The 23853-nt window shown below is 45.1% G+C and overlaps 1 protein-coding gene and 1 long non-coding RNA gene across 2 annotated transcripts; both read left to right on the forward strand.

The window, feature by feature from the left end:
• Window positions 1–240: 240 nt before the first annotated feature.
• On the forward strand, window positions 241–4917 carry LOC134465830 (uncharacterized). Its single transcript, XR_010038187.1, has 3 exons — window positions 241–333; window positions 1217–1284; window positions 4896–4917. It is a non-coding gene; the product is annotated as an uncharacterized LOC134465830 (long non-coding RNA).
• A 169-nt stretch (window positions 4918–5086) lies between these two features.
• On the forward strand, window positions 5087–23183 carry mief1 (mitochondrial elongation factor 1). The gene is made up of 8 exons (XM_063219712.1): window positions 5087–5172; window positions 8576–8732; window positions 9942–10122; window positions 12473–12729; window positions 13960–14166; window positions 14382–14486; window positions 15261–15467; window positions 20667–23183. Exons 2-8 carry the CDS (start codon window positions 8583–8585, stop codon window positions 20964–20966), a joined length of 1407 nt encoding a protein of 468 aa, XP_063075782.1. The 5' UTR covers window positions 5087–5172; window positions 8576–8582; the 3' UTR covers window positions 20967–23183.
• The last annotated feature ends 670 nt before the right edge of the window (window positions 23184–23853 follow it).

The raw sequence follows: 23853 nt of genomic DNA on the forward strand, positions 1-23853 counted from the left end.
TCCTGTCAATTTTTTGTCAAGTTGTCACTTTTCCCCACCTAAAATTCTTGTTTTTTTCCTTACTGTTTTGAATTTCTTTCACACACTAGTTTGATTGGTCTTATGGACATCATTTTATCTTATGTCATTAAAATATATTGATGCTGCTGCATGTACAAAAAAAAGAGCTCTTATGGGAAAAAAACGGATGTGATCACAGCGCTGACAAAATCAGACCGCTGTCTTCTTCCGGTTTTCCGAGTCTCCACTGACCCTGGTTTGACGGAGAGCCCTAGACATTATGAGAAACATTTTTTGGGCACAAACATTTTTCTCTTCCTTTGGGTATTAAGCGTAAGTACCCGTATTTCTATGGCTTAAGCTCAACTGTCTTTCCCATAATCTTGTGGATGTATGATTAAAAACGGACAGAATTGATGCCGCTGCTACACCACTCATGTTAGCAGCTAACGTCAGTGGTGCCTTCCTATTCAACATGGCCTGTGTCGGCTGTCCAAAATACCTGTAGCTGTCTCTTGCTTTTTGGCACTGTGCTCTTCGTTTAACACCCCTCATTGACAAGCAAATCAAGACAAGCGAGGAGCTGCAGTTCACTGGGTTCGGGTTGTTAAAACATGTGAAATGAGCCAACATTCAGCGAACATTAACGTTAGCCTTCGAAGCTAAGTAACGTCATGCTTAGTCAGATACAATTGTGCGATAATTATGAAAACGAGAACCTTATCTTGTTTAAAGTGTCTCGCTAATGCTGTGGCATTTGTTATAAATATCCTCAGCTTGAACTTGGCAGCCAGCTTAATTAGCTTCGACGTTGGAATGCGGTTGGAAATGCACTGATCCAGCCATAGCATTTGGTCAGGCCAAGAAATGCCAAGGTTGTTTGTCCGATTTCTTTGCTACACTTTAAGAGGGCTTATATATATATATATATATATAAAAAAAAAATACCAACGAAAGTATTGAAGGTGTCATACATGCATGTGCTTTGCAGTTTACACACGGACACCGACATCTCTGGATCATGGGACATGTTGACATATTAATTTCCATCTTGATCAATAAATGATACTCTACAACTCTACTCTACTTTCCTTACATTGCCCTTTAAAACAAACACCACATTGGCAACTACACCTGTATGAGTTCATATATACCATGGAAACAGGCGGTCATTTTGTTTCCAAGATGTCAGTCTTTCTTTCTTTCTCCTAGATAGTTCATTGTCTACCTAACCTATCACACCACCCCTGTCTGAGGTGAGGTGTATATTCACTGTCATACAAGGTAATGACATTGCGTACACTACTGCTGTTGGGTTTGCGCTGTCAGTGTGTGTGCATGACTTGTGTGTGTGTGTGTGTGTGTGTGTGTGTGTGTGTGTGTGTGTGTGTGTGTGTGTGTGTGTGTGGTAATGATGTGGTCATTAGGGCATCCTCAGGCCATAAATACCTCTCACTAGGACTGCAGTCTTTCATCAGGCGGTCCTCTTCTGTGTGTATTGCGTAATGCATCATAACCTCACCGCATGATCTGCATGTTAAAAGAAGATAATAACTTGGTGTCTTTCCTTTATGAAATGTTATTTCAGAGCTATGATAGGCTACGAGATATAAGTGCTTAGTTTGTTGTCATATATAAACTTACTTATGAAAGATTATTGTGCTAAAAGGCACAAAAAGGCTATTGGTACGGGCCTGTATGGCCAGACTGTGTCTCTAGCTAGATGTTGGGTAAAGAGGAATAGATGATGTGTTTGGCTTTCTTTATGCAGTGTTGGATACGGAGGCTCTGGATGCAGGGTAGCTCAGGTTTTATGTGCTACGCAGGTTTAGCAGTTGATCCTTTTGAGGGTTTCTCCCCCCCTAGTTCTTCTAGAATTTGATTCCAGTATTCTAGCTCTTACAGCAGACGTCTGTGTTAAAAAGAAGCCCTTGTGACATCAGAGCGAGAACTGTAAAAACTTACATTTTGCCAAAATTGTAATCGCGTACTACATGTGATAAGAGGGCAGGTTCGCAGGTCCAGCTCAGGTTGGATTCTTGACAGTGGCAGGTGGGAAGGAGTGATTAGATTTCCCCTTTAAGCTCCCCCATGACGAGGTGCGTGCAAGATAATTTTAACTGTCTATTACAGATGGTCCACATGCACCATTACTTAATAGCCTATAACATCCCCCGAACATCTGATTTGGGCTGTAACAGAAGTATGATTGGGCCTCTATAACATCTCATTCATGCAACAGACAGGCTCATTTGAACTACTATGTACGATGAGAATGAGTGTTTGTGAAATTTGACTTTGAGTATTAAGTGCGTGCATGAACAATTTTGGTTCGGCTTGTGACATAATTTCAGCTTTTAATTTTGGCCATCAGAGAATATAAGTTTGATACCCGTTTTAGAGCCTGAAGACTGGAGATGGCGAAGGAGAGTAGAGTTGCCCTGCCATGACTGAAACCCGGAACTTCTGGGCTACCATAGTGGGGCTCTGATCGCTACACCAAAGAGCCAGACTGGTTGGCGTGACCGTTAGGGTTCACCCACAACTTTAGTGATGGCCACTCCAAACATCTTAAGGGGGCGTTGTCCCCTTTTTCTTCTTCTCTTTCTGTGGCATTTGGTGACTGCTTGCATGAGATGTGCGCTACCACCATCTACAGTGCGAAGGGAACTCCATTCATTCTCAATCTAAAGCCTCCAAAGGTCTCCTAACTGAACGTCTCCTATAGGGGCGTTCACCTGACATCACATGGATCCAGGAAATGCATAGGCTTCTCCATCATGGAGTGCGTTGCAATATGCGACCTTGCCTCCTCCACTTGCCTCCTCCACTTGCTTCTCTCCTTGTACCAGGCAGGAAGTAATATGTCATGATGACATCACTGACAACAGCACTATATTTCAATATCTTGCAAAAGCTCAATTGTAGAGTCTTTTTCTCATTTGCAATTGGGATGGTGAATGAAAAACAGTCCCTCAAAAGTTGTTGTGGCTAGGCTGACAGCTGGGAAACTTTATCGTTTTCTCCACAGAGGAGGGGCCAGGAGGCGGGACGAGGAGACAAGCACAAGTGGAGGAGGCAAGGTCGCATATTGTAACGCACTCACAGTCCCTTGTTAGTAAAATGAACTCCAGGCATTTGGCACCCTCCTGCTGTAACTTTGTTATGCCTGAGTAACACTGTATTTCCCCCTCATGTTGGTTGTCGTAGTTTATGTTAATGTTGCTGTTGTTGTTGTTTATGCTTTGGATAATGTGTGGAGCAGCTTCGCTCTAGTGGTTTAGGAGATGAGCTTCAGATCAGAGGGTTCCAGGTTCGAATCCCACCTTCCACTCCCCATCTCACTTGAGGTGCCCTTGTCCTGGATTTGTGAGTCGCTCTGGATAACATGATGTAACTGTGTAGTGTACTGTCCCTCACTCCCCACACTGCTCCCCATGCCCTATGGCTGCCCACCTGTTTGTGTGTGATGGTGGAATATGGTTGTGTTTTGTCAGTGCACCATGTGCTGTGCTGTGATGTGTTGTGTGATCACAGTGCCCAATGGGGACTTTCATGTCGCTTAATCTCATTAGAGGTTTGTTGTCATTTCGCCACAGAAAGTAGTCCACTGAAATAGATCAGTGTTGTTGTTTTGAGTCATGGAGTGGAAACTGCCCAGCTGCCAGTGTGTTTATAAAAGCTCTCTCGTGTAATGTCTCTCGTGTAGATGGTTTTGAAAACGAAACTACTAATAGGATGTCGGTCAGTACAGTAGGATCTGTTGACTTAGTGCTGTTTACACATATCCAGATATTTTTAAAAGTGGATTTAAAAAAAAATTCTGTTAGGGTGTTAACACAATATGTGGATTCAAATAAAAACTCCATTGTAACAAGTGCACATTACCCTTTAGATTTTTAATATACAGATGTTGAAAGAAAAATGTCTGCACACTTAAATCCCCTTTGTGTTCTTTTTAATAGGCCAAGCTTTCGGTCTACTGACCTTCCTCAGGGCTCAGTTCTTTCAATTTTACACAGTTTTTGTTTATGTTTGGCACCTTTTAATCGAGAGTGCGGTGTGATCCGGCTTTACACATAATATACAGATGTTAAAATTCTGTTTATGTGTAATTGGAAGGCCAAAACCAATGCGTTTTCAAAAAGATCCATATAGGTAAGCTTGCATGTAATGACTTCTTAGTTGGCTGTCACATTGTTCTCTCTGCGTCTAGTAGAAGAACTCTGAGATGGCTGAGGGTGTCAGGTGGTGGTGATTCAGCATGTCCTCTTCTAACTGTGCCTTGGAACATAACTATCTTTCTCTTTATCTCTGTCTCCCTGGCTGTTTCTGTCTCTCGCTCCGTCTCTCTGGCTGTCTGTATCTATCCGTCTCTGGCTGTGTATGTCTCTCTGGCTGCTGTGTCTGTCTCTCTCACTCACTCACTCACTGACTGCCTGTCTGTATGTCTGTCTCTCTCGCTGGCTTTCTCTTTCTCAGGTGTGTGTGTGTTAGAGATGTTAACCGATGACCATTTGACCGATGGTTGACCGAATCAGCACTGTGTGTGTGTGTCTGTCTGTCTGTGAGAGAATCTGAGAACTGCTGCCTTCTGACCTCCATCTCTCTCTTTCTCTTTCTCTTTCTCTTTCTTTCTCTTTCTCTCTCTCTCTCTCTCTCTCTGTCTGTCTGTCTCTCTCTCTCTCTCTCTCTCTCTCTCTCTCTCTCTCTCTCTCTCTCTCTCTCTCTCTCTCTCTCTCTCTCTCTCTCTCTCTCTCTCTCTCTCTCTCTCTGTCCAGTGACAGGTGTGTGTGTGTGTGTGTGTGTGTGTGTGTCTCTCTATGTTGGGCAGCTGGTATCGACTGCTACTGCCTTCTAACATCCCTCTCTCTCCCTCTCTCTCTCTCTGGCAGGTGTGTGTGAGCCAGGTGTGTGCGCGTGTATCCCTGATGGGCGGCTGGTCCCGCAGTGCCGTGCTGCAGCTGTACCGAGCGCTGCTGCGTGCAGGGCGCCACCTACAGTACACCGACCGCAACTACTACCGCCGCGCCGTGGCCCGCGAGTTCCGCCGTTGCCAGGCTCTGCAGGGCCCCCAGGAGAAGGAGGAGGCCCTCAGGAGGGGCCAGTTCTTCCTCAGCAGCCGGCTGGGGGGGCTGGTGTAGAGGGAGGGGGCCGGCTACTACATCACAGGTAGGAAATGCATAACAAATGCTGGTCATGAGGCAAAACCATGAAACGCAGAGGAATTCTGGAATGTAATACAATTGACCTATCCTGGGAACTCCCATGCTGTCTTTAATTGTACACAATCATTCTGACGTGAAAGAGGAAAATAATCTCACTTGTGATTAGGTCTGGTGGTAACCAGGCAACAATTGACCTGGGTTGCAATACCTGTTGACCTTTGCCGGCGTTGGTCGACTCCATGCACCACTGATGCGAAACTGTTATTAGAAACCATGGTAATGCAACAGAATATTTGTTTAGGATGCTCAGCAAAGTTGAATTTTCAGGAATTTGATAGTTGCAGTGAATATGCAGTGTCCCAAATGCATTTTCGCTCATTTAAGTGCAATTTATATGAAGAAATTTGACATTTAGTCACCTTTGACTAGGGGGGGGCTGCTACAACATTACAGGTAGGCTACGTCATATGTGTCATGCTGTTTAGCTAGTGAGTTCTACTCATTGGTTAACCATTATTAACTTACAGTAGAGTGGGCAGTGTCTGTCTTATACTGACTGATGTAACAGATCATGCCTCATGGTTGCGCATGGCCTTTGAAACAATGGGAGTCACTTCACTCACAGTGGTCAATGTGTAAGCTTAACTTACTACTGAATATCTACACTTGGAACTACGTTGTCCCCAAGGACTGACAACCAAAACACCAATTGGTTTTGTTATTGATTGCCTTAGCGCTGTTTTAAATTCCAGGCACTTCTTTACTGAAGCCACTTTGGGTGTGCCTGATCACACACCTCTGCATGCCTTAGTGCCCCCATACTCAAATAGCGGCATCTATTTGTGGCCCTCGAATAATTTTGAAAAAAAAAAAAAAAAATTTTTTTTGTTGTTGGTCCGATCGCGCTGCCGGCTCTTATTTTGAAATCGCGCCACAGACGCTAGGAAGATGCGTGCCGTGTCTCCGCCCCCTCAATCAGTTTCTCCCTGCAGGCTCCAAACCAAAGAGGGTTGAGACAAGAGGGCTTACTCACGTCATAACAGCGTAGTAGGAAATGATGGCGAGGGGAGTACGGAAATGTTATTCACTGTGGAACAGGTCATAGGACAGCGTGAATGTCTGTCAGCTGTCCTTAATTACCCCCAGCAATTACTGCTGACCAACAGCTGCCGTTACTTGGCCACAAATTACGGAGTACGAAAATGGCATCCATCATGGATGGATGACCAATGACCATGCGCAAGGGAGTTAATTTTCCATCCACTCGTGTCCTCAGGCAACGCCCCCGTACTACACCGTGGCCAATGCATTCCCCGCCATGAGATTGTTCTTTCTCTTGAGTTTCTTTGCTCCAAACAGAAGTGACTATGAGGGTGGCAGAGGCTGTTGTGAGGTAGACTACAGAAGGGAAGGACGGTAGAACTTGTAAATAAATTATTTACAAAGTTCTCTTTGCCTCGTTTTTGAAAGTAATGGTCCACATTTCATTGCATACAGTGTGTTAGGACTTCGAATTGGTTTAGCACTAGCTGTAGCTAGTTGCTAACACAAATGAAGGCAAATTGTGTTTGAGCTCTGCTGGCAGCTAACTAGGGGTAAACTTTTCACACTTTTAAACAGTCCCCAAATAGTTCGTTTGGAAAGCTAAGCCCCTCATAAGATTTCAAACAAAGTTATGAGCAACTTGATGATTTATTATTGGCTGTTGCATTTAATCAACATTGCATCAATGTGCCATTTTCTTGTTGGCAAAACCTGGTGTCCTCCTATCTATGTGTCCTCTTTGTTGGGTCCATTATTGCATCTGATTCTCATTATGCATGTGAGAGCTGCATAAACAAAGTCATAATAAGCAACATTTGTTTGAAAAGTGTTATCTTCAGGCTTATTGGTTTTCTCACTAAGAATTAAATGTTTATGGATGTAGTCTGCAAATATAGGCTAATCTTATGTCATTTAAAAAAGATAATCTTATGTCATTTAAAAAAAATACTGAAGGGTGGGTGGCAATGACAGCAAGGCAGGCACCTCACCCCACAGTGCTCCAGAAAAATGCAGGCCCTTTATGAGAGAAATGTTCTCCCATCCTGTCACTGGAAACTAAATATCTGCTGTGGGTGTGAGTGTGTGTGTTTTGTGATTACAAAGGCCTTATTTTTATTTATTTTTTTAAATAATTTTTTTGGTGGGGGTCGTGTCGTGTCAGCCCGGCCCGGCCCTTTGATGCTAAGAATTTTGAAAAACTGGCCCTCGGGGACTTTTAATTGAGTACCCCTGCCTTAGTGGCTTTCTCTTCTAATCTACCCACATTCCAATGTCAGCAACTGGGCTCAGCAGGGTTTTCAACAGGAGACCTTTGAGTTACCTTACTGCCCTTAGCTTACTGTCCTTTAACCCCTTAGCGCAGAGGCTATGTTATAACCTTACTGTCACCAAAGTTGTAATGGCTATGTCTTAATCTGTTACTTAAAGTGATACTGTCCCATTTTTGGAAATAAGCTTATTTTACACCTCCCCTTGAGTTAAATAATAGGGTTTTACCGTTCTCCTGTACTTTCAACCGTTCTCTGAATATGGCAGTGCAAATTTTACCTCCATGCTAGCAGTTAACATTGAGCCCTATGAGACCAGCTTGCGGCTAACTGGTCTCATAGGACTCAATGTTAACTGTTAGCTTGGAGGTGAAATGGATTGCGTCGCCGGATCGATTATTGTTGACGCCAGAAATAGCAACTTTGTCTCAGGCTTATGAATTAGAACCAAACTTAATAATGCCAGAATTTTAGAAACCGCTTTCCATAACTGATGAATATGCTGAAATGAAATGAATGCATTTTCCCAGCCACCCAACCGGAGAGTAGCCTTCTATTTTAGTGGCCCTCCCCTGTGGGACCTTATTGGCCTGCTGTTGGCTTGATCTGGCCAGCTGGTTAGTTGACTGGCTTAACAGCGGTGTATTTGCCTCTGATCACGTAGCGCTCTCTTAATACTTGTTTAATCTTTTATTATGTCATCCCCCTCTCCCTCTCCTACCTCCCTTGCTCCTCCTATTTTTTCGCCCATTTTCCACACTATTCTGCATTTTTTTCTTTAATTTATCCTTCTCCCTCTTGCCCCTCTTTATCTCCTGCAACTCTTCTCTCATCCTCCCTCCTCCTATTCTCTCTCTCTCTCTCTCTCTCTCTCTCTCTCTCTCTCTCTCTCTCTCTCTCTCTCTCTCTCTCTCTCTCTCTCTCTCTCTCTTTCTCTCTCTCTCTCTCTCTTTCTTTCTTTCTTTCTTTCTTTCTTTCTTTCTTTCTTTCTTTTTTTCTCTCTCTCTCTTTCTCTTTCTCTTTCTCTTTCTCTCTCTCTCTCTCTCTCTCTCTCTCTCTCTCTCTCTCTCTCTCTCTCTCTCTCTCTCCTCCTAGTTGAGGTATGGCAGGTGTGAGCGGTGACCGTAAGGGCGGTAAGAAGGATGACAATGGTCTGGGCACGGCTCTCGACTTCATGCTGTCCAACGCCAAGCTGGTGCTTGGGGTGGGCGGAGCCGCCATGCTCGGGATCGCCACCCTGGCCGTCAAGAGAGTGAGTGGACACACACACACACACACACACACACACACACACACACACACACACACACACACACACACACACACACACACACACACACACACACACACACACACACACACACACACACAGCATCGACCACAGGCATGGCACAGATTTGCATACGTCTCTCCTGACTCCTCTTGCCCTTGTAATCCAATCACTGGCGCCCAAGCCTTTACCCAGCAGTTCAGAGGAGGACAGCGCGGCTGGCAGGTGACATGTGAAGGCATTTCCATGTGTGTCGGCGGTGAGACTCTTGCCCTGCAGCAAGTGCCTGCTCAGCTGGTGGCTGTGTCGTATTGCGTAGTGGTCAGGCATAAAGGCCTTGTCACCTGGCTGTGGTCTGGTGTAAAGGCCATGGGTACACTCCATTATCCTAACTCCCGTCCTCGGCCTGCGCTGGTGGCCTTGCGCTTCACTGATGCCCCTCCTCCGTGTAGAAAACGGTAAAGTTTCCCGGCTGTCAGCCTAGCCACTTTTGGGGGACTTTTCCCCATTCAACATGCCGATTGAATTACCTTTTGAATTGTGGTTTAGTGAGATATTGACATAAACTTCAGTCGTCAATGATGTCTTGCAATGTCATCACGAGGCCACAAGCCCAACGGAGGATGGGAGTTAGGATAATGGCCTGTATCCCTTGTCACCTATCTGGCCCCATCAGCACATGCAGCATGACTCCACTGTGACTCCCGTCAGCTGCATCCCTCTGACCCCTCACCCTACAGAGCAGCATTGTTTCTGATCAGTACCTTTGCACCAGTATTTCTCAACCTTTATTGAATTAATGTAACCTGGACCTCATCATAAGCCCCCCAGTGCCCCCTTGACCTCATCAGAAGCCTGCCAACGCCCCCCTTAGTATTGAAAAATAAAATCAACTAATGCCCCCCCAGTGGCAACTAAGCAAAGCCCCCTCTCAGCTGTGTCCTTCTCAGCTCTCCCTTAGGGCTCCCCACGCCCCCTGGAGGACTGGAGAGCCCTCGTTTAGAAATGCCACTTAACACCCAGTTCTGTCAAGTTCTTTTGGCCCCCACTCACCCCTTCAGTAAAACACCCAATAAAGTAGTTCTGCTCATTCCTTGCTCTTCTCTGGCTCACTAGGTCCTTTTTATCTACCCTGTACATGTGCCCTGGTATCTAATGACCTCTGTAACCTTTCACCTCTGACCCCTGTAGATGTACGACCGGGCCATCAGTGCCCCCACCAGCCCCACTAAGCTGGAGCCATCGGGGAAGCGCAGCTGGGAGGAGCCTAGCTGGATGGGGGCGTCGCCACGGCAACTCAACCGCGACATGAAGAGCAACGTGAGCCGCTCGCTGCAGACCCTGCCCACCTCCTCCAATGCCTGCGAACCAGGTGAGCCCCGATACACCACACACAGGTGGACTAGGTTTGGAATAGGGCTACTACATCATACACAGGTGCAGACAGATGGACATTGGAACAGGGTTACTTGCATACCAGATACTGTACACAGGTGGACTAGGTTTGGAATAGGGCTACTACATCATACACAGGTGCAGACAGATGGACATTGGAACAGGGTTACTTTTGACTTTTACTCAAGTCATTTGACAAGATGATGCTGGTACTTCTACTCCACTACTTTTCTCCAGTACTTTATACATCTCTGCGTAAATCCAAGACACTTTTCTATACACGTGGAAACGCAGCGCGGGAACCACAGAAATTCCAGAGCCAGACTAAAAACTTTCCAATATCACGCAAAATTCGTGAAAGGACTGTCATGTTGGGGACACTTGGACAAGTATAAGGGATAAAGATTCAGTAACTAGAATTATTTTGAGCAGCCTAACCGTTGAACACCTATTTCTAAGCGTGAGGATATTAGGACACAGAAGACGTTGCCAAATCAGGGAAACGTAACCGGTTGGTAATTTCTTTTTTCAAATAGCCCACTGCAAAGGGTGTTACCATCACAGGCTGTCTTGTTCTTAATGAATCTCCCCCCAACAACAAAAACGCGGGTTGTGGTCATTGCGTTATGACAGTTGCGTTTGAGGGAAAAGACGCACACTAGTAGTCTATTTGATAAGCGGTCCCACGGCCCAAGCGGCCCAATGGTGCGAAACTGAAAGTTGTCTGAGGCCCTGGAGGCTGTGAGCGCGGCCCAACTTTGGGCCGCAGCCCTATGGTTAAGAATCCCTGTTCTATGATTTGCTGCTGCCATGAAAGACTGTTTGTACAATAGATGTTTGATACCAAACATGGTGTATTGCATCTATGGAAATGTAACTGACTCCATTAGCCATAAAAAACCAGAGTGGCACTTATTAGATTCTTACTACCAACTTCATATACCCTACTTCATGCTTTTCTAAATGTACCTCTAACTAGACTGTTAGTTTTGATGGTGTTTGCTGTTTGTGAATGTGTGTCGGACTATTATTACTGTGTGTGTGTACTTTCTCACATGAACCTCAGGACAATTGGCGCCTTCTTGGCAGCCTCCAGAGCTGGTGTTTGAATGTGAGAATGTGTAGCATGTGTATTTGAAAGCACTTTAAGTCACCTGTATAGTTGTGATATTGTGAATGTGTGTATAAACTATAAACGATGGCTTGTCCTCACTGACAGGCGCGTGGCTGCTCTACCTCTCTGGTGGGTGAATATTCCATGGTTGCCATAGCAATAGATATTTGTTGTTTCATAGCATTCCTATCATGTCCCCAACCCTAGCCCACCAGGCATGGATTCCAATCACGCTACCAGCTTGTTTAGGGACAGAAATAGTGACCTTACTCGTGTTATGTAGTCACCTTGCAAAAATAATGAAATTCATGTTTTTCTTTTTCTTTTTTTCATAAATCCTCTCCTTATGATGGTTCCTTCCACCCTAGGTTGAATCACCAAAGCCCTCTTGGGTAGATCATGTGCTGATTAACCTTTTGGGCTACTGTCTGGCATCTTGAGTGCTATCTTGAGGAGAGAATTTCTGAAAAAAAAGTATACCTCCCCCACAGAAAATGATTTGGGGCGTTATTTTTAGCAAGGTGGTGAGGTGCTACCTCTATAGTAGTCACTCCTGTTATTCCCCATATTGGCCTGTTCACTCCCCCTATTGCCCCTCGTCACTCCTGTTATCCCCCATGTTGTCCCTTTCCCTATTCGCAATAACCCCCACCCACCCTTCAACCCTGTTATTATCTCTGTCTCTGTCTCTCTGCACCTGTGACCCCTGTCTCTCGTCTGGTCACTCCTGAAACTCTTTTTTTGGCCCCTCTCTTCCCCTCCCCCTCCTCTGTCACTCGTCTCATTGCCCCTCTTCCTATTATCCCCTCTTCAACCCTCCTCTCCCTACTGCCCCATCCTACCCTCTACCACCCCTCTCTTTCCTCTGATTGCCCCCTCCACCCCCTCTCCTCTCCCCTCCTCCCTCTCTCCTTGCATTTCCCCCATGTCACCTATTTTCTTCCTATTGCCCGCCACCCTTTGCCTTTCTTCCTGTTGCCCCGTTGCACCCCTCTCTTTCTGCCTGTTGCCCCCTGCCCCCGTCCATTTATTCCTCCTTCTCTCCCCCCTCCCCTCTACTCCTCTCCTTACTGCCTCCCTTCCCCTCTCCTCTCCCCTCCCCTCCTCATCTCCTCCTCTCCCCTTCTGTCTCTTCTCTTCTCCCCTCCCCCGACCTCTCTCTTTCCTCCCATTGCCCCCTGCCCTCCTCTCCTCCTCCTCTGCCCTCCCCCAGAGCTGCTGCGTCGGCCGGGCGGTCGGCACGGCCACGGGCAGGTGGAGTTGGCGCGGGCGCGCATGCGTCTGTCACTGCAGGAGCACCTGTGGGCATACTTCCGGGAGCGTGTAGCGATCCCTGGCGACGAGCAGGCCGTGGCCAGGAGGGCGGCGCTAGACATCTGCAGCGAGCTGCGCGTCTTCCTGCACGCCAAGCTGCCAGACATGCCCCTCAGGGAGATGTACCTCAGCGGCAGCCTCTACGATGACCTGCAGGTGAGATGTGCGCGAGCGCGCATGCTGCATTAAACCAAGCTACCTGACATGCAGCTGCATGCAGATGCACCTCAGCAGGAGTCTGTTTTATGACTTACCGGTGATGTTAAGGGATTAAAAAAAGAACCTAAGTCGGGCCGCACATTTTCTGCCATCGCTAACATGGTAATGACAAATCAGTAGTCTGCAATCAATTTTTAAACATGTTCCTCTAACCTAACCTAAAGCCTAACTGCATTGAATGTGAATATACAAGACAGGCAGGAGATTCACAAGAAAATCACGTGTTGTACTGCAGTATCAAAACTGAAATACTGTATATACTGCTACAGTTGGGGTCCACGCCTGGACCTTATCTGGGCCGCATGTGGCCCTCGGGCCGCCAATTGAATAGCCCTGGTTTAGTGTGTGCTCGCGTGCGCTACTTTAACTGTATCTATGACGACCTGGAGGTGAGAGGGGGTTAATCTGATTGGAACCTTTGCTTGCTGTAATCTGGCCTTGGCCATGAACCCTCAGGACAATTGGCTCTGCCAGCCTAATCTGGAGGAAGCATGCCTTGACCATGTGTTTACAGAGTGATTTTAAAAGAGAAGGAGATCATTGTACACATTTTCATTATTATTTTTAATTATTATTATTATGATTTGTACTTTATCTGTTAAATGTACATTTATATTAAATGTGCACTGTGTAGGATGGTGGCCAGAGTCGGTATTGCAACTACCATCTTCCTCCTTCACCTGTCTTCAGGTGGTTCTGCCTGACCATGCCAGATTCAGACTAGAGCATGGCGGAACGGCAGCAAGACAACTGAGGTCTTTGTGCTTAGTTTCGACCGATGTGTTCTACTCTGCCTTTCACACCAACAGCGTCGGCGTGCGCGGCCAGTCCTGTTCAAAGTCCTCCCTACAGCCAAACCTAGCTCGCTACTTTGCCATTCATTTGAATGGGACACCGCCGGTTGCTGCCGTCCAAAATCCCCACGAATTCTATTTTCCAAATGCAGTGCGGAGCAGAGCCGGCTCCCGCACCGCTACTGCCCGACTACCACAGGTTGGTGTGGAAGGACCGATCTTGTTTCCATGTATTTTCGCCACCGCCACTAAAAATCTCTTATGTCCCGCCCTGCGTCCCCTCTCTGGTGGTCTAGGCTTAATGTGTAGCGCCCTGTCCGTCATATTAACCTGTGCGTAATACACCCGTCTGCTCTCTTCACCTGTTCTTCAGGTAGTCACGGCGGACCACGCCCAGCTGATGGTGCCGATGATCCTGGAAAAGAACCTGTGGTCGTGGGTTCCGGGCGAGGACACCATCATGAACGTGCCGGGCTTCTGGCTGGTGCGGCGCGAGAACCTGGAGTACTTCCCCCGCGGCAACAGCTACTGGGACCGCTGCATGGTGGGAGGATACCTCTCGCCCAAGAGCGTCCTCGAGGTCGGCCTTACTTACTTGTTTGTTTGTTTGTTTGTTTGTTTGCTTGTTTGTTTGTATTTATTTAGATTGGTGGTTCTCAACCTTTTTGAGCAAACGCCCCCTTGTCATCATAAGCCTGACAAAGCCCTCCTTAATTAAAAAAAATAAAATGGACTAATGCCTTTTCTCTCCTCTCCTGTCCTCTCCTCTCCTTTTCTCTCCACTCCTCATGTCAGGTGTTTGAGAAGTTGGTTGCAGGCACCATCAACTGGCCGGCCATTGGCAGCGTGCTGGACTATGTGATCCGGCCGGTGGTGCCTTCAGAGACACTGACTCTAGAGGTATGTTACATTGTACACTCATGCTGCGTGTAGACCGGATATGACCTACGAGACCCAGGTAGCTGAGGTCACTGAAGAAGTTTCGTCATGAATTCGCTTTATTCACTCAGGACGTGACATTGAAATGTTTGATTTAGCTAATCACATAACGGCTCTGGCTTGGCAGCTTGGGACATTCGGAGATATGAACAGTCCAATTGGTTTTCGCCAAACCGCATCAGCTAATTACCATAATATTAGCTTGCGGCTGGCGGCTAGCTAGTCTCATAGGACTCAATGTTAACTGTTAGCTTGGAGGTAAAATTTGTACTGCCATACCCAGAGAACGGCAGGAAGTACAGGAGAAAGGTAAAACGCAATCATTTAACTCAAGGAGAGGTGTAAAATAAGCTTATTTACAAAAATGGGACGGTCTCCCTTTAAACATTAGGCCATAGCTGTGCACTTAGTTATTTAGGTACAGAGCCAGTGTTGCCAATAGGCAGACTTAGCCATTACCTCGGGCCCCACAAAAACTGTTCGGTTGAAGGGTCCCCAACAGTTGGCTGCCATGGTAAATGCTAACAAAAATAATTCAAAAGGGACCCATGTCTATATTTTGCCTAGGCCTCCCCAAATGGGTAGGACTGCTACGGTTTCGGTGCAGCACAGGATATTGGTTACAGTCCCTGAGGACTTCCTTCCAGGTTTTAATAGGCTACTCTGCCAAACAATGGAATATAGTTATGTTCTTTTGTACTTACTACAACTCTGCTTGGCTGCCTCCTCCCACAGGTGCAGTACGAGACGGACCGGCGTCTGTACGTGGACTTCCTGCCGCTGCTGGTGATGGAGGACGGGGCGTCTCTGATCGCCAAGCCCCACCGGCTGGCAGCCGAGCGGCACCAGAACCTGTGGAGGCAGAGCTTCCGGGTGGCCGAGACCGCCAAGCTGCGTGCCCTCGACCAGGAGGACGGAGGATGCCGCTGCGTCTGCCTCAAGGTCAGGAGTTGGTTCACTTTACTTGCTTTATAGGCCTTGAGCCAGAAGCCAAAAATTGACCTCTCGCAATCGAACGGGTGGGCAAGTTCTAATCTGTTTTTTTGACTTCTTGGACATCTCAAGTTAACAGTTTGGCATGATAACCATTGCAAACAGGTAGCTTTTTGGTAGTTATCATGTGTTGAAATGGTGGACCAGTAAAATGGAAATGTGAAAAATCGGTATTGTGGTTCTTTGTTATTATGTAGTTTGTTGACCACACAGGGTGCTTAAATGACCTCAGGGATGCTTTCCCTTCTATCAGGACCCTACAGGAGTTGTTAGACCACACTAATAGGCTAATAGAATCACCTCAGCAATATGTGAATGACAAAATGTGATAAAATATGAAATCCGTTTTTGTTTTTATTAAGCTTATTATTATTACATTTCCCCCAACAGTAAAACAAAAACAAAAAACATAATGAACAAACACATACTAACATGTGATAACCATACTGTACATTAACATGGCATGATAACCATTGCAAAAAGGTAGTTAGTGAATGATCATGCATTGAAATGGTGGACCAGTAAAACGGAAATGTGAAAACTGTATTGTTTTTTGTTATTATGCAGTTTGTTGACCACACAGGGTGCCTACATTTCCTCAGGGATGCTTTCCATTCAATCAAGACCCTAAAGAGGTTGTTAGACCATACCAATTGACCTAATAGAATCACCAAAGCAATATGTGATTGACAAAATGTGATAAAAATGACAACATATGAAATCTTTTTTTTCTTAACTTTTCCTGCAGCAGCAAGAATAAATAAAGAGCATTATTTCAGTCCTCAGGATCTGACTCAGTCTAGTAAATATCTGCAAATATGTCACCATGATTATCCTCTTCATGCTGATATACACATGTTTGAAGTTTTCAGAGGGTTGTGCAGCATTTCCAGCTACTTCTCAGACATTGGCAATCCAGCAGTTTACATTGATGGCTGTACTTGCAAGACATCAGTTGTAACACTGCCTCAGGGGCTGAATATCCCCACATCCACTGTATAGTGAGATGGACATTTTCATCGTTGGCCCAGACATGGTCAAGTGGGCTTGGGATTTGTGGATGCTGCTGAAGACTTGCTTTCCAGATGCCAGACTGATAGTTGGCACACATAGTTTGCATGAGGAGGTAGTCCTCACACTACTACTACTACTACTACTAGTCCTCACATGGTGGAAATTGGCTTGATTCACACTCTCCATGCTGAGTGCAGAAAAGCTGGTAGCGGGCTGTATTTATGTTCTACGTATTTGTCGATGCTATGTAGAGTTGGCACCTAAATGCTTCACGAATAGGTCCATGGACAGTTCCCAGTCCCGTCCCAGCTCATGAAAAAACTGTTTGAAAGAGCTCTGAACTCATCGTGAGCTTTAAGGCTGAGCTTTCCACGACCTGCACATCCTTTTGTGTTTTTATGATTATTTTTGTATTTACTTTTCTATTGTAGCCCTAGCCTCTTCCCCCTTACATTAGAAAATTAGTATTTCAAGTAAAGATACTGTATACCCTATCACATAACCTCATGGCTTGGTGGTACTCACACTGGGTACAAAGTAGTTCAAGAAAACCATCATGTGGTGTACTCCAACTGTCATGTGGTGTACCCCGGCCGCCTTTAACGCCATAACGCAGTCCCTCTATTATAACAGATATTGTCATTATTTGGTGTCATTATTGTCACCAAAATGGTAATAGAGCTTGGTAAGTCCCGCCCCTTAGTTCCGCATTTCACGGGACCTAAGCTGACCATCTAACAACATGGTAGAGAGTAATTATCTTCCAATCTCAGTCATTACATGCGCTGGGCAATGTTAGCAATGTTCTTATAATGTAGTTCAGTGTTTTCAGCCAAGAGTGAATTGGCCTGTCGCCAGGCCCATTTCCAGTAAGAGGCTATCAGGGGTGGAAAGAATACTAAAACATGTAATTAAGTAAAAGTAAAATTACATCTTTAAAAATCTACTTAAGTGAAAGTAAAAAAAAAAAAAACTTAATAAAAATGTGATTTGAGTAAAAGTTACCTTCAGTTTGCTTTCATATCGCTTTCCTTCAATAGCACCCTTCGTGACCTCTAGCTACAGTATCTCTGCACAAGTCATCTTCCAATAACCTGGCGATCGTGACAACAAAATTCTGTGTGTGCTGGTGTGGCAAAGTTGCAGGGCTAGGGTCAGCCCATTCATACAACAGCCCATTACTCTGAACTTAAGGGTCTGGATTTCATTGTGTTTGGGTCGTGGGCCTTAAATTGCAAAGACTGGGAAGCCTACCAAAGGAAATAGTCTGGTGGATTTCATTTAATTGCCAGTTGTGAGATTAAATTCATGAATAATTTTGTTAATAAACAATAATTCTTGTATATATTTTAAAACAACTGATTTCAGGCTGCGCTGGTACTCCCTCAGCTTGAGTCCTTGGTGTGTGCTCTACTATTCCCAGCCAGTTACTTGCAACTCTATTGTGTACCGTCTGTGGGCTGTCGGACTAATGGTATGGGGCCGGCGGGCCCTAGATAGTCATCCAATAGATTAGTCCAAAATATATAATTTATGTTAAATGGTAAAAACACACAATTTCCCTTCATGTCTGACAGATTTTCCCCTTTATTTCAATTTTGCCTACCTCAGAATTTACTCAGACCTCAAGGTAGATTCAAATGTAAGTAAAATACTTTGGCCAAACTGTAATTTGGGTAGAAGTAAAATCACCTATTTTAATAACTACTTTGGACTCAGTTACTCAAAGTACTCAATTACAATAATTTGAGAAAATGTAATTAGTTACTTTCCATCCCTGGAGGCTATGGAACTTTTGTATGAGGTGGCGCCTTGTCAGTATACTGTACTTAAGTACTACTTATTACTACTTAAGTGTTTTTGGGAAACTCAGCCGAAGACAATATTATAAGAGTTACCAGCAGGGACAGCCAGATAACGGTAGATAACTGAGCAGCAGGAGACAAATGCCAGCAGACTCATGCTGTCCACTGCATCTGTCAGGCACAGACACACAGCCAATGCCACACCAACACACATGCACATTATGTGTTTTCTCTGGGTTTCTGGTAATGTGTGGTTTGGCAGCAAACGCCAGACTATATCGTCTAGCAGTTCGAAAAGAACGTGCAAGGCAGCATGGGTACTCCCAGGCTAGGTAATGTGTGGAATGATCAAAATTTTAGAATAGCATAACATGTGAATCTAGAAACCATCACTTATTTTCACATAGTAAATGTACTTTCATTACCAGACACTGAAGCAGCAACTGTAAGGGAATGCAACTCATCATTTTTTTATTCTTAATAATGTAATCGTGAAACATGTAATCTGTTATTCCCCATTACTGGCCTGCTCTCTGGACTCGGAAGGCTTTGAAAGTGAGGTGATCCCTCACCCCTCCTACTTTAAGTGCAGAGCGGGTCAGTCTGTTGATTTGGGACTTTATTTTTACTATTTCCAAACACAAGTGATTGCATCATTGGCATGCACAGATCTAGGAATGGACTTGGTGGTTCTAAAGCAACAGTCCCTTTGCCGTACTGGACGAAAAAAGGCCTTTTTTTTAAGTTCCTTTTTTTTCTTTTTTTGTCACAATGTGGTCCATATTGGCATGATCATCTATGGTAACGATTCTTGAGATCAAAAGCATGTGACAATTCACCTTGATCTAACATAGCATAATAGAAGGGTGGGGACTCTAACTTATGTCTCAAGATGTCTCCCTGATGTAATTTTAATCTTATGCAGTTTCACATGGAATATGACATGTTTTGTAAAGAACTGTTAGAAATTCAATTTGCAATACAATTAAGTTATGTTTTCAGGGGACCTAGTGAAGGTGAGGTCTGTTGTGAAGGTGTCCACCTTCAATATAGGCCTAACTGCAGGGGGAAATCCTGGTTTGTGTTCATAGTACAGCCCTTTATAAAAATTGAAGTGGCCCTCGAATGAAAACGGCTCCCCACTCCTGCTCTGGCAAGGCAACTGGAAGTTCCACATGCCCCCCGCCCCCACCTTGAGCACCTGCCCCCCAAAATGTCTTTGCATGCCACTGGATTGTATAGTGTAGTACACTCTCAACAACAGCATGGTAAAAAAGTGACTTTATCCTTAGTCTATGTAAAGAGTGCAGTCTCTGCTTCATCCAATAGGTCTTTGTCTACATATCGAATTTGGGTGTGTATGTAAAATAGCTCACATTTAAGTACATTACACTTAGTGTGGATAATGAAACACAACTTTCAAGAAAACTTGTAATACAAAACCCACCTGTATTGTAATGTAGATGATAAACTGGGAAAATTGTTGTATTTTTGTACCCAATCTACCAGTATTTTCTCGCTTGGGAAATAAACACTAATTTTTTAATGAAAAGTCAGTGAAAATGGGGGCCTGAACTAAATTAAGTGGGAAATCTGTGTAACGTGCCCTTTAAACTATCTAAGAATTTTGTAGAACAACTTTTCCTATAAATATATATATAGTCATTTTTACTTTCAATTTATCAAGATATTAGCAAATTAGCCTAGGCGTTTTTAGTGTAAAATGGTTCAAATAAGAAATGCATGATAAATATGATAAAGCTACTGTTCTGCAAAGGTTATCATACCAATTCATAAACTAGACATATATATCAATATTAAAATACCAACAAGACTTTGCCCACCCTTTCGATTGCGATCGGCGGTCTGGCTCATGGACTATTACTTGCTTTACGCTGCTGTGCACATGATACAATAAGACCACGAAAGCAGTAAGACAAGAGGCCTATACTAAGAAGCTGGTTCAAGAGTAAACCAGGTTAAGTTTAGCTTAGCATAATCACTTGAAGTAAATGTGAGCATTAGCATCAAGCCACAAGTGATCACAGGACGGCATTAAATAGTTGTTATGCACTCTGGTGAATTGTACATTCATTTTAAAGTAGTTTATAAGTGCATTTGATGATGCTTTGTTTGCTCCCATAGACTTGCATTGCTATGCTTAATTTGATTATACTGTATAACTAGGCAATGCAAACACATAGACGAAAAATCCTATGTATAATCATATTTTACTGCAACTTAACTAAATATGAGCAATTTCTTGAAATGAGGTGGAGGGAAGTCATGTAAACATGCCTGCCTCCTTGTCTCCTCATGTCCTCCTAAGGTGGCCAAGGCGGTGTGCAAGCTGAACCCGGCGTTGTCGCGTGTGTCGGCGAGCCAGCTGACTAACGCCATCCTGCTGCTGAGCGAGCGAGAGGGCGACTGGACGGAGGACGCGCTGGCCGACCGCTTCATCTCGCTGCTCAAGGCGCTGGTGGGCCACCTAGAGGCCGGGAGGCTACCCTGCGCCCTCAACCCCAAGGTGGACCTGTTTTGCGAACTCACTCCCCAGGAGGTGGACGAGCTGGGCTACACTCTCTACTGTGCCCTCTCCGACCCAGAGAGCCTGCTCAGGACTGTGTGATGAAACTAACTATCACAACACAGCACAGGAGACGCTATGGACCACAGAAAGAAAACACACACAAACACATGTGCGCCCTTCACACCATAGGAATGTCGTAATGTCAAGTCTTGAGCTTGATCCGGACTGTGTGAAAACTTCAAACGACACAGGAGACACTATGGAGCACAGGGGGAAAAAAAACACACACACTCACACGTGTGCCCTTCACACCATAGCAATGTCGTACTGAGTCTTGAGCTTGCTTACGACTGTGTGAAACACGAGACGCTATTGACCGAAAATACAAACACACTCATGCTCTTCACACCGTACAATACCAGTGACTTAGTAGGGTGATTGAGTATGTCCAACCCAACCCAGAGAACCTGTTCAGGACCCTGTGAGAGACACTTAATCAACGAAACCCTTCACACCATACCAATGTCGTACTGACGAGTCTTCAGCTTGCTTAGGACTGTGTGAAATACTAGAGACACTTTAACACACACACACACACTGTCATACCAATACCGACAGTGTGCGGCAGTGTGTGAGACGCTTCAGCGCACCCTTCACACACACACCATCATACGGTCATACCATACCGTACTGGCATACAATACTGCAGCAGGATGACTCCTGTCTGTCTGTCTGTCTTGTCTGATGCGGAGAGACTGCTGTGTGAGACGAGGCAGCATAGACCCAACACACCAAAAAAAATGCATCCAGGGTGATTCTGATGAACTGTGTGAGAGACAACAGCCATCACATACACACACACACACACACACCATCAATATCGTAGCTAAGCGGCTTAGTAAGGTACACTAAGCAGAAATGAGTTGAGATCAGTTAGTCAGCCTTGAATTTTTCATCATGCTCAGATTCAGTCTGAGACTGTGTGACACTGCAAAGAGGGGCGTCTCGCCACTTCCCACTTTTGTGTGAGATGCCATGCGCACAACACAAAATAACACCCCAACACTGTAGCAGGTGGACCAACCGATCCAGCAAAGAGCTTCTCTAGACATGCATCTGTCTCTGTGTTGTGAGAAATGGGGCTGAGACATCAGCGTATTGGCTTCAAACTTTCAGACAGGTTGTGTGGTCACTCGGGATGCACCATTAACATACCAAACCACACAGCACGGCGTCGTAGCCTAGGGCCGTGTGCAATGTGAGTGTCAAGCACTGAACTTTGCATCGGGCTCAGACAGATTTCCACATCTGTTGTCTGGTGGTTGACAGTTCAACAAAGCAGACCTCTGTGGTGGCTGAGTCAACTGCCTGTGATCAGCCTGTGAAAATGAGTCTCTGTGTGTGCTCACGGCGCCCTCTGGTGTTTCTCAGCTCACATTGCAATAAACCTGAGGCTGCTGGAATCATCTGAAATGTAAGAGCAATGACATTTATTATTATTATTATAAATAAACAGCGCTCCATTCAGACATCTGAAATCAGTAGCAGAATGCTCTTTGGTGTCGTGCCTGTGGATTTAGATGCTAGTCTTGGATGCAAATGGAAGCAAATGCAGCCGTCTGATTTTCATCATAGCCTGGTGGATCTGTGGGTCATCATTTTGTACATGCGTCACCATGATGTATATTTTCGTAATGGTGATTTGAAATATCTTAAGTAGAAACCGCAGCAGCAAAAGGCCGATGCAGTCACCGGGTGATTATGTAACTCATGCTGCCCATTGTTTATGACCCCTGGACCATACTATCATATCTGTTGCACACACACACATGCATGCACGCACACACACACACACACACACATACACATACACACACACACACACATACACACACACACGCACTCTCTCTCACACACACATACTGTGAAGGGTGATTGCTTTAGTGCACTGTTTCCGTTCTGTGTTGTCGGCTACTTGAAATGTTAAAATGTTTTAAAGCGCCATATGTAAGAGATTGTTGAATATATAATCTATCTTATGACAAGTTCCTGTCTGGTTTGATGATATGACATGAGTTCCTCTGCATCGTGTATCTGGTGTATGTTTGGGTTGAATGGGAGTGATGATGTTTTGGCAGGCTCAGAGTGAATGAGTTGTGTGGGTCTACTACAGTGTGTTGGAAATCAAGCTTGGACTTAAGGACTACTTTCATCTGAAGCACTTACTTGAGGGGTCGGCCTTGTTGCAAAAGCTTTCTCCAAACGCAGTTGTCCACTCAAAGGACTTTTGCCTGTAGGCACTGCTTCAATATGAGATGATGACAATGATGGAAAGGGACATTATGGCCAAAAGCTTGTTTAATAGAGATATGATGTTCATTGTGTCTCACTGTTATAGTAACACTTGAGTTTTTCTTATACTTCAGACGTGTAAACGTTTTTCATCTTTTACCTGACATGTTTCGACGGTATAGCTTCCATCTTCATCGTAGGGACTTTTACATGTCTGATGTACAAGAAAAACTTCACTGTTACTAAAGCTGTCTGGTTTAGGGCCTGCTGTGATCATGACATTATGGGACATTGCTAAAAGCCACCTTGTGTAGAGCCTGCAACACTGGTGATTATAATTATGACGGCATGCAAGATGGCTGAACACAGTCAGGTTTATTTAGAGCTGTCTGCAATCAGAGCCGTATACAGAGATATATACGACTCTGTCTGCAAGGGTGTTATAGCGCCCTCTGTTGACAGCAGTCCAGTTTCAAGTTGTCTGCAGTGGTGTCAGTCTGTTTCCTCCTACCTCATCCTCCAGTGTGTCTTGAGTGAAACTCCCAGTTTGATAGACGGCAGGAGGACGGAGGTGGAGAGGAGGGAGACGAGAGAGTGCCTCTGGGAGGGATCCTTCACCCTTTTAGTCAATGGGCTCGTTCGTGACGATTGAAGCAGTGCTGCTTTTGCTAGGCAGTGGGCATGCGCACTTTGC

This window comes from Engraulis encrasicolus, chromosome 2, assembly GCF_034702125.1.
Source record: "Engraulis encrasicolus isolate BLACKSEA-1 chromosome 2, IST_EnEncr_1.0, whole genome shotgun sequence".
Classification (NCBI taxonomy): Eukaryota; Metazoa; Chordata; class Actinopteri; order Clupeiformes; family Engraulidae; genus Engraulis; species Engraulis encrasicolus.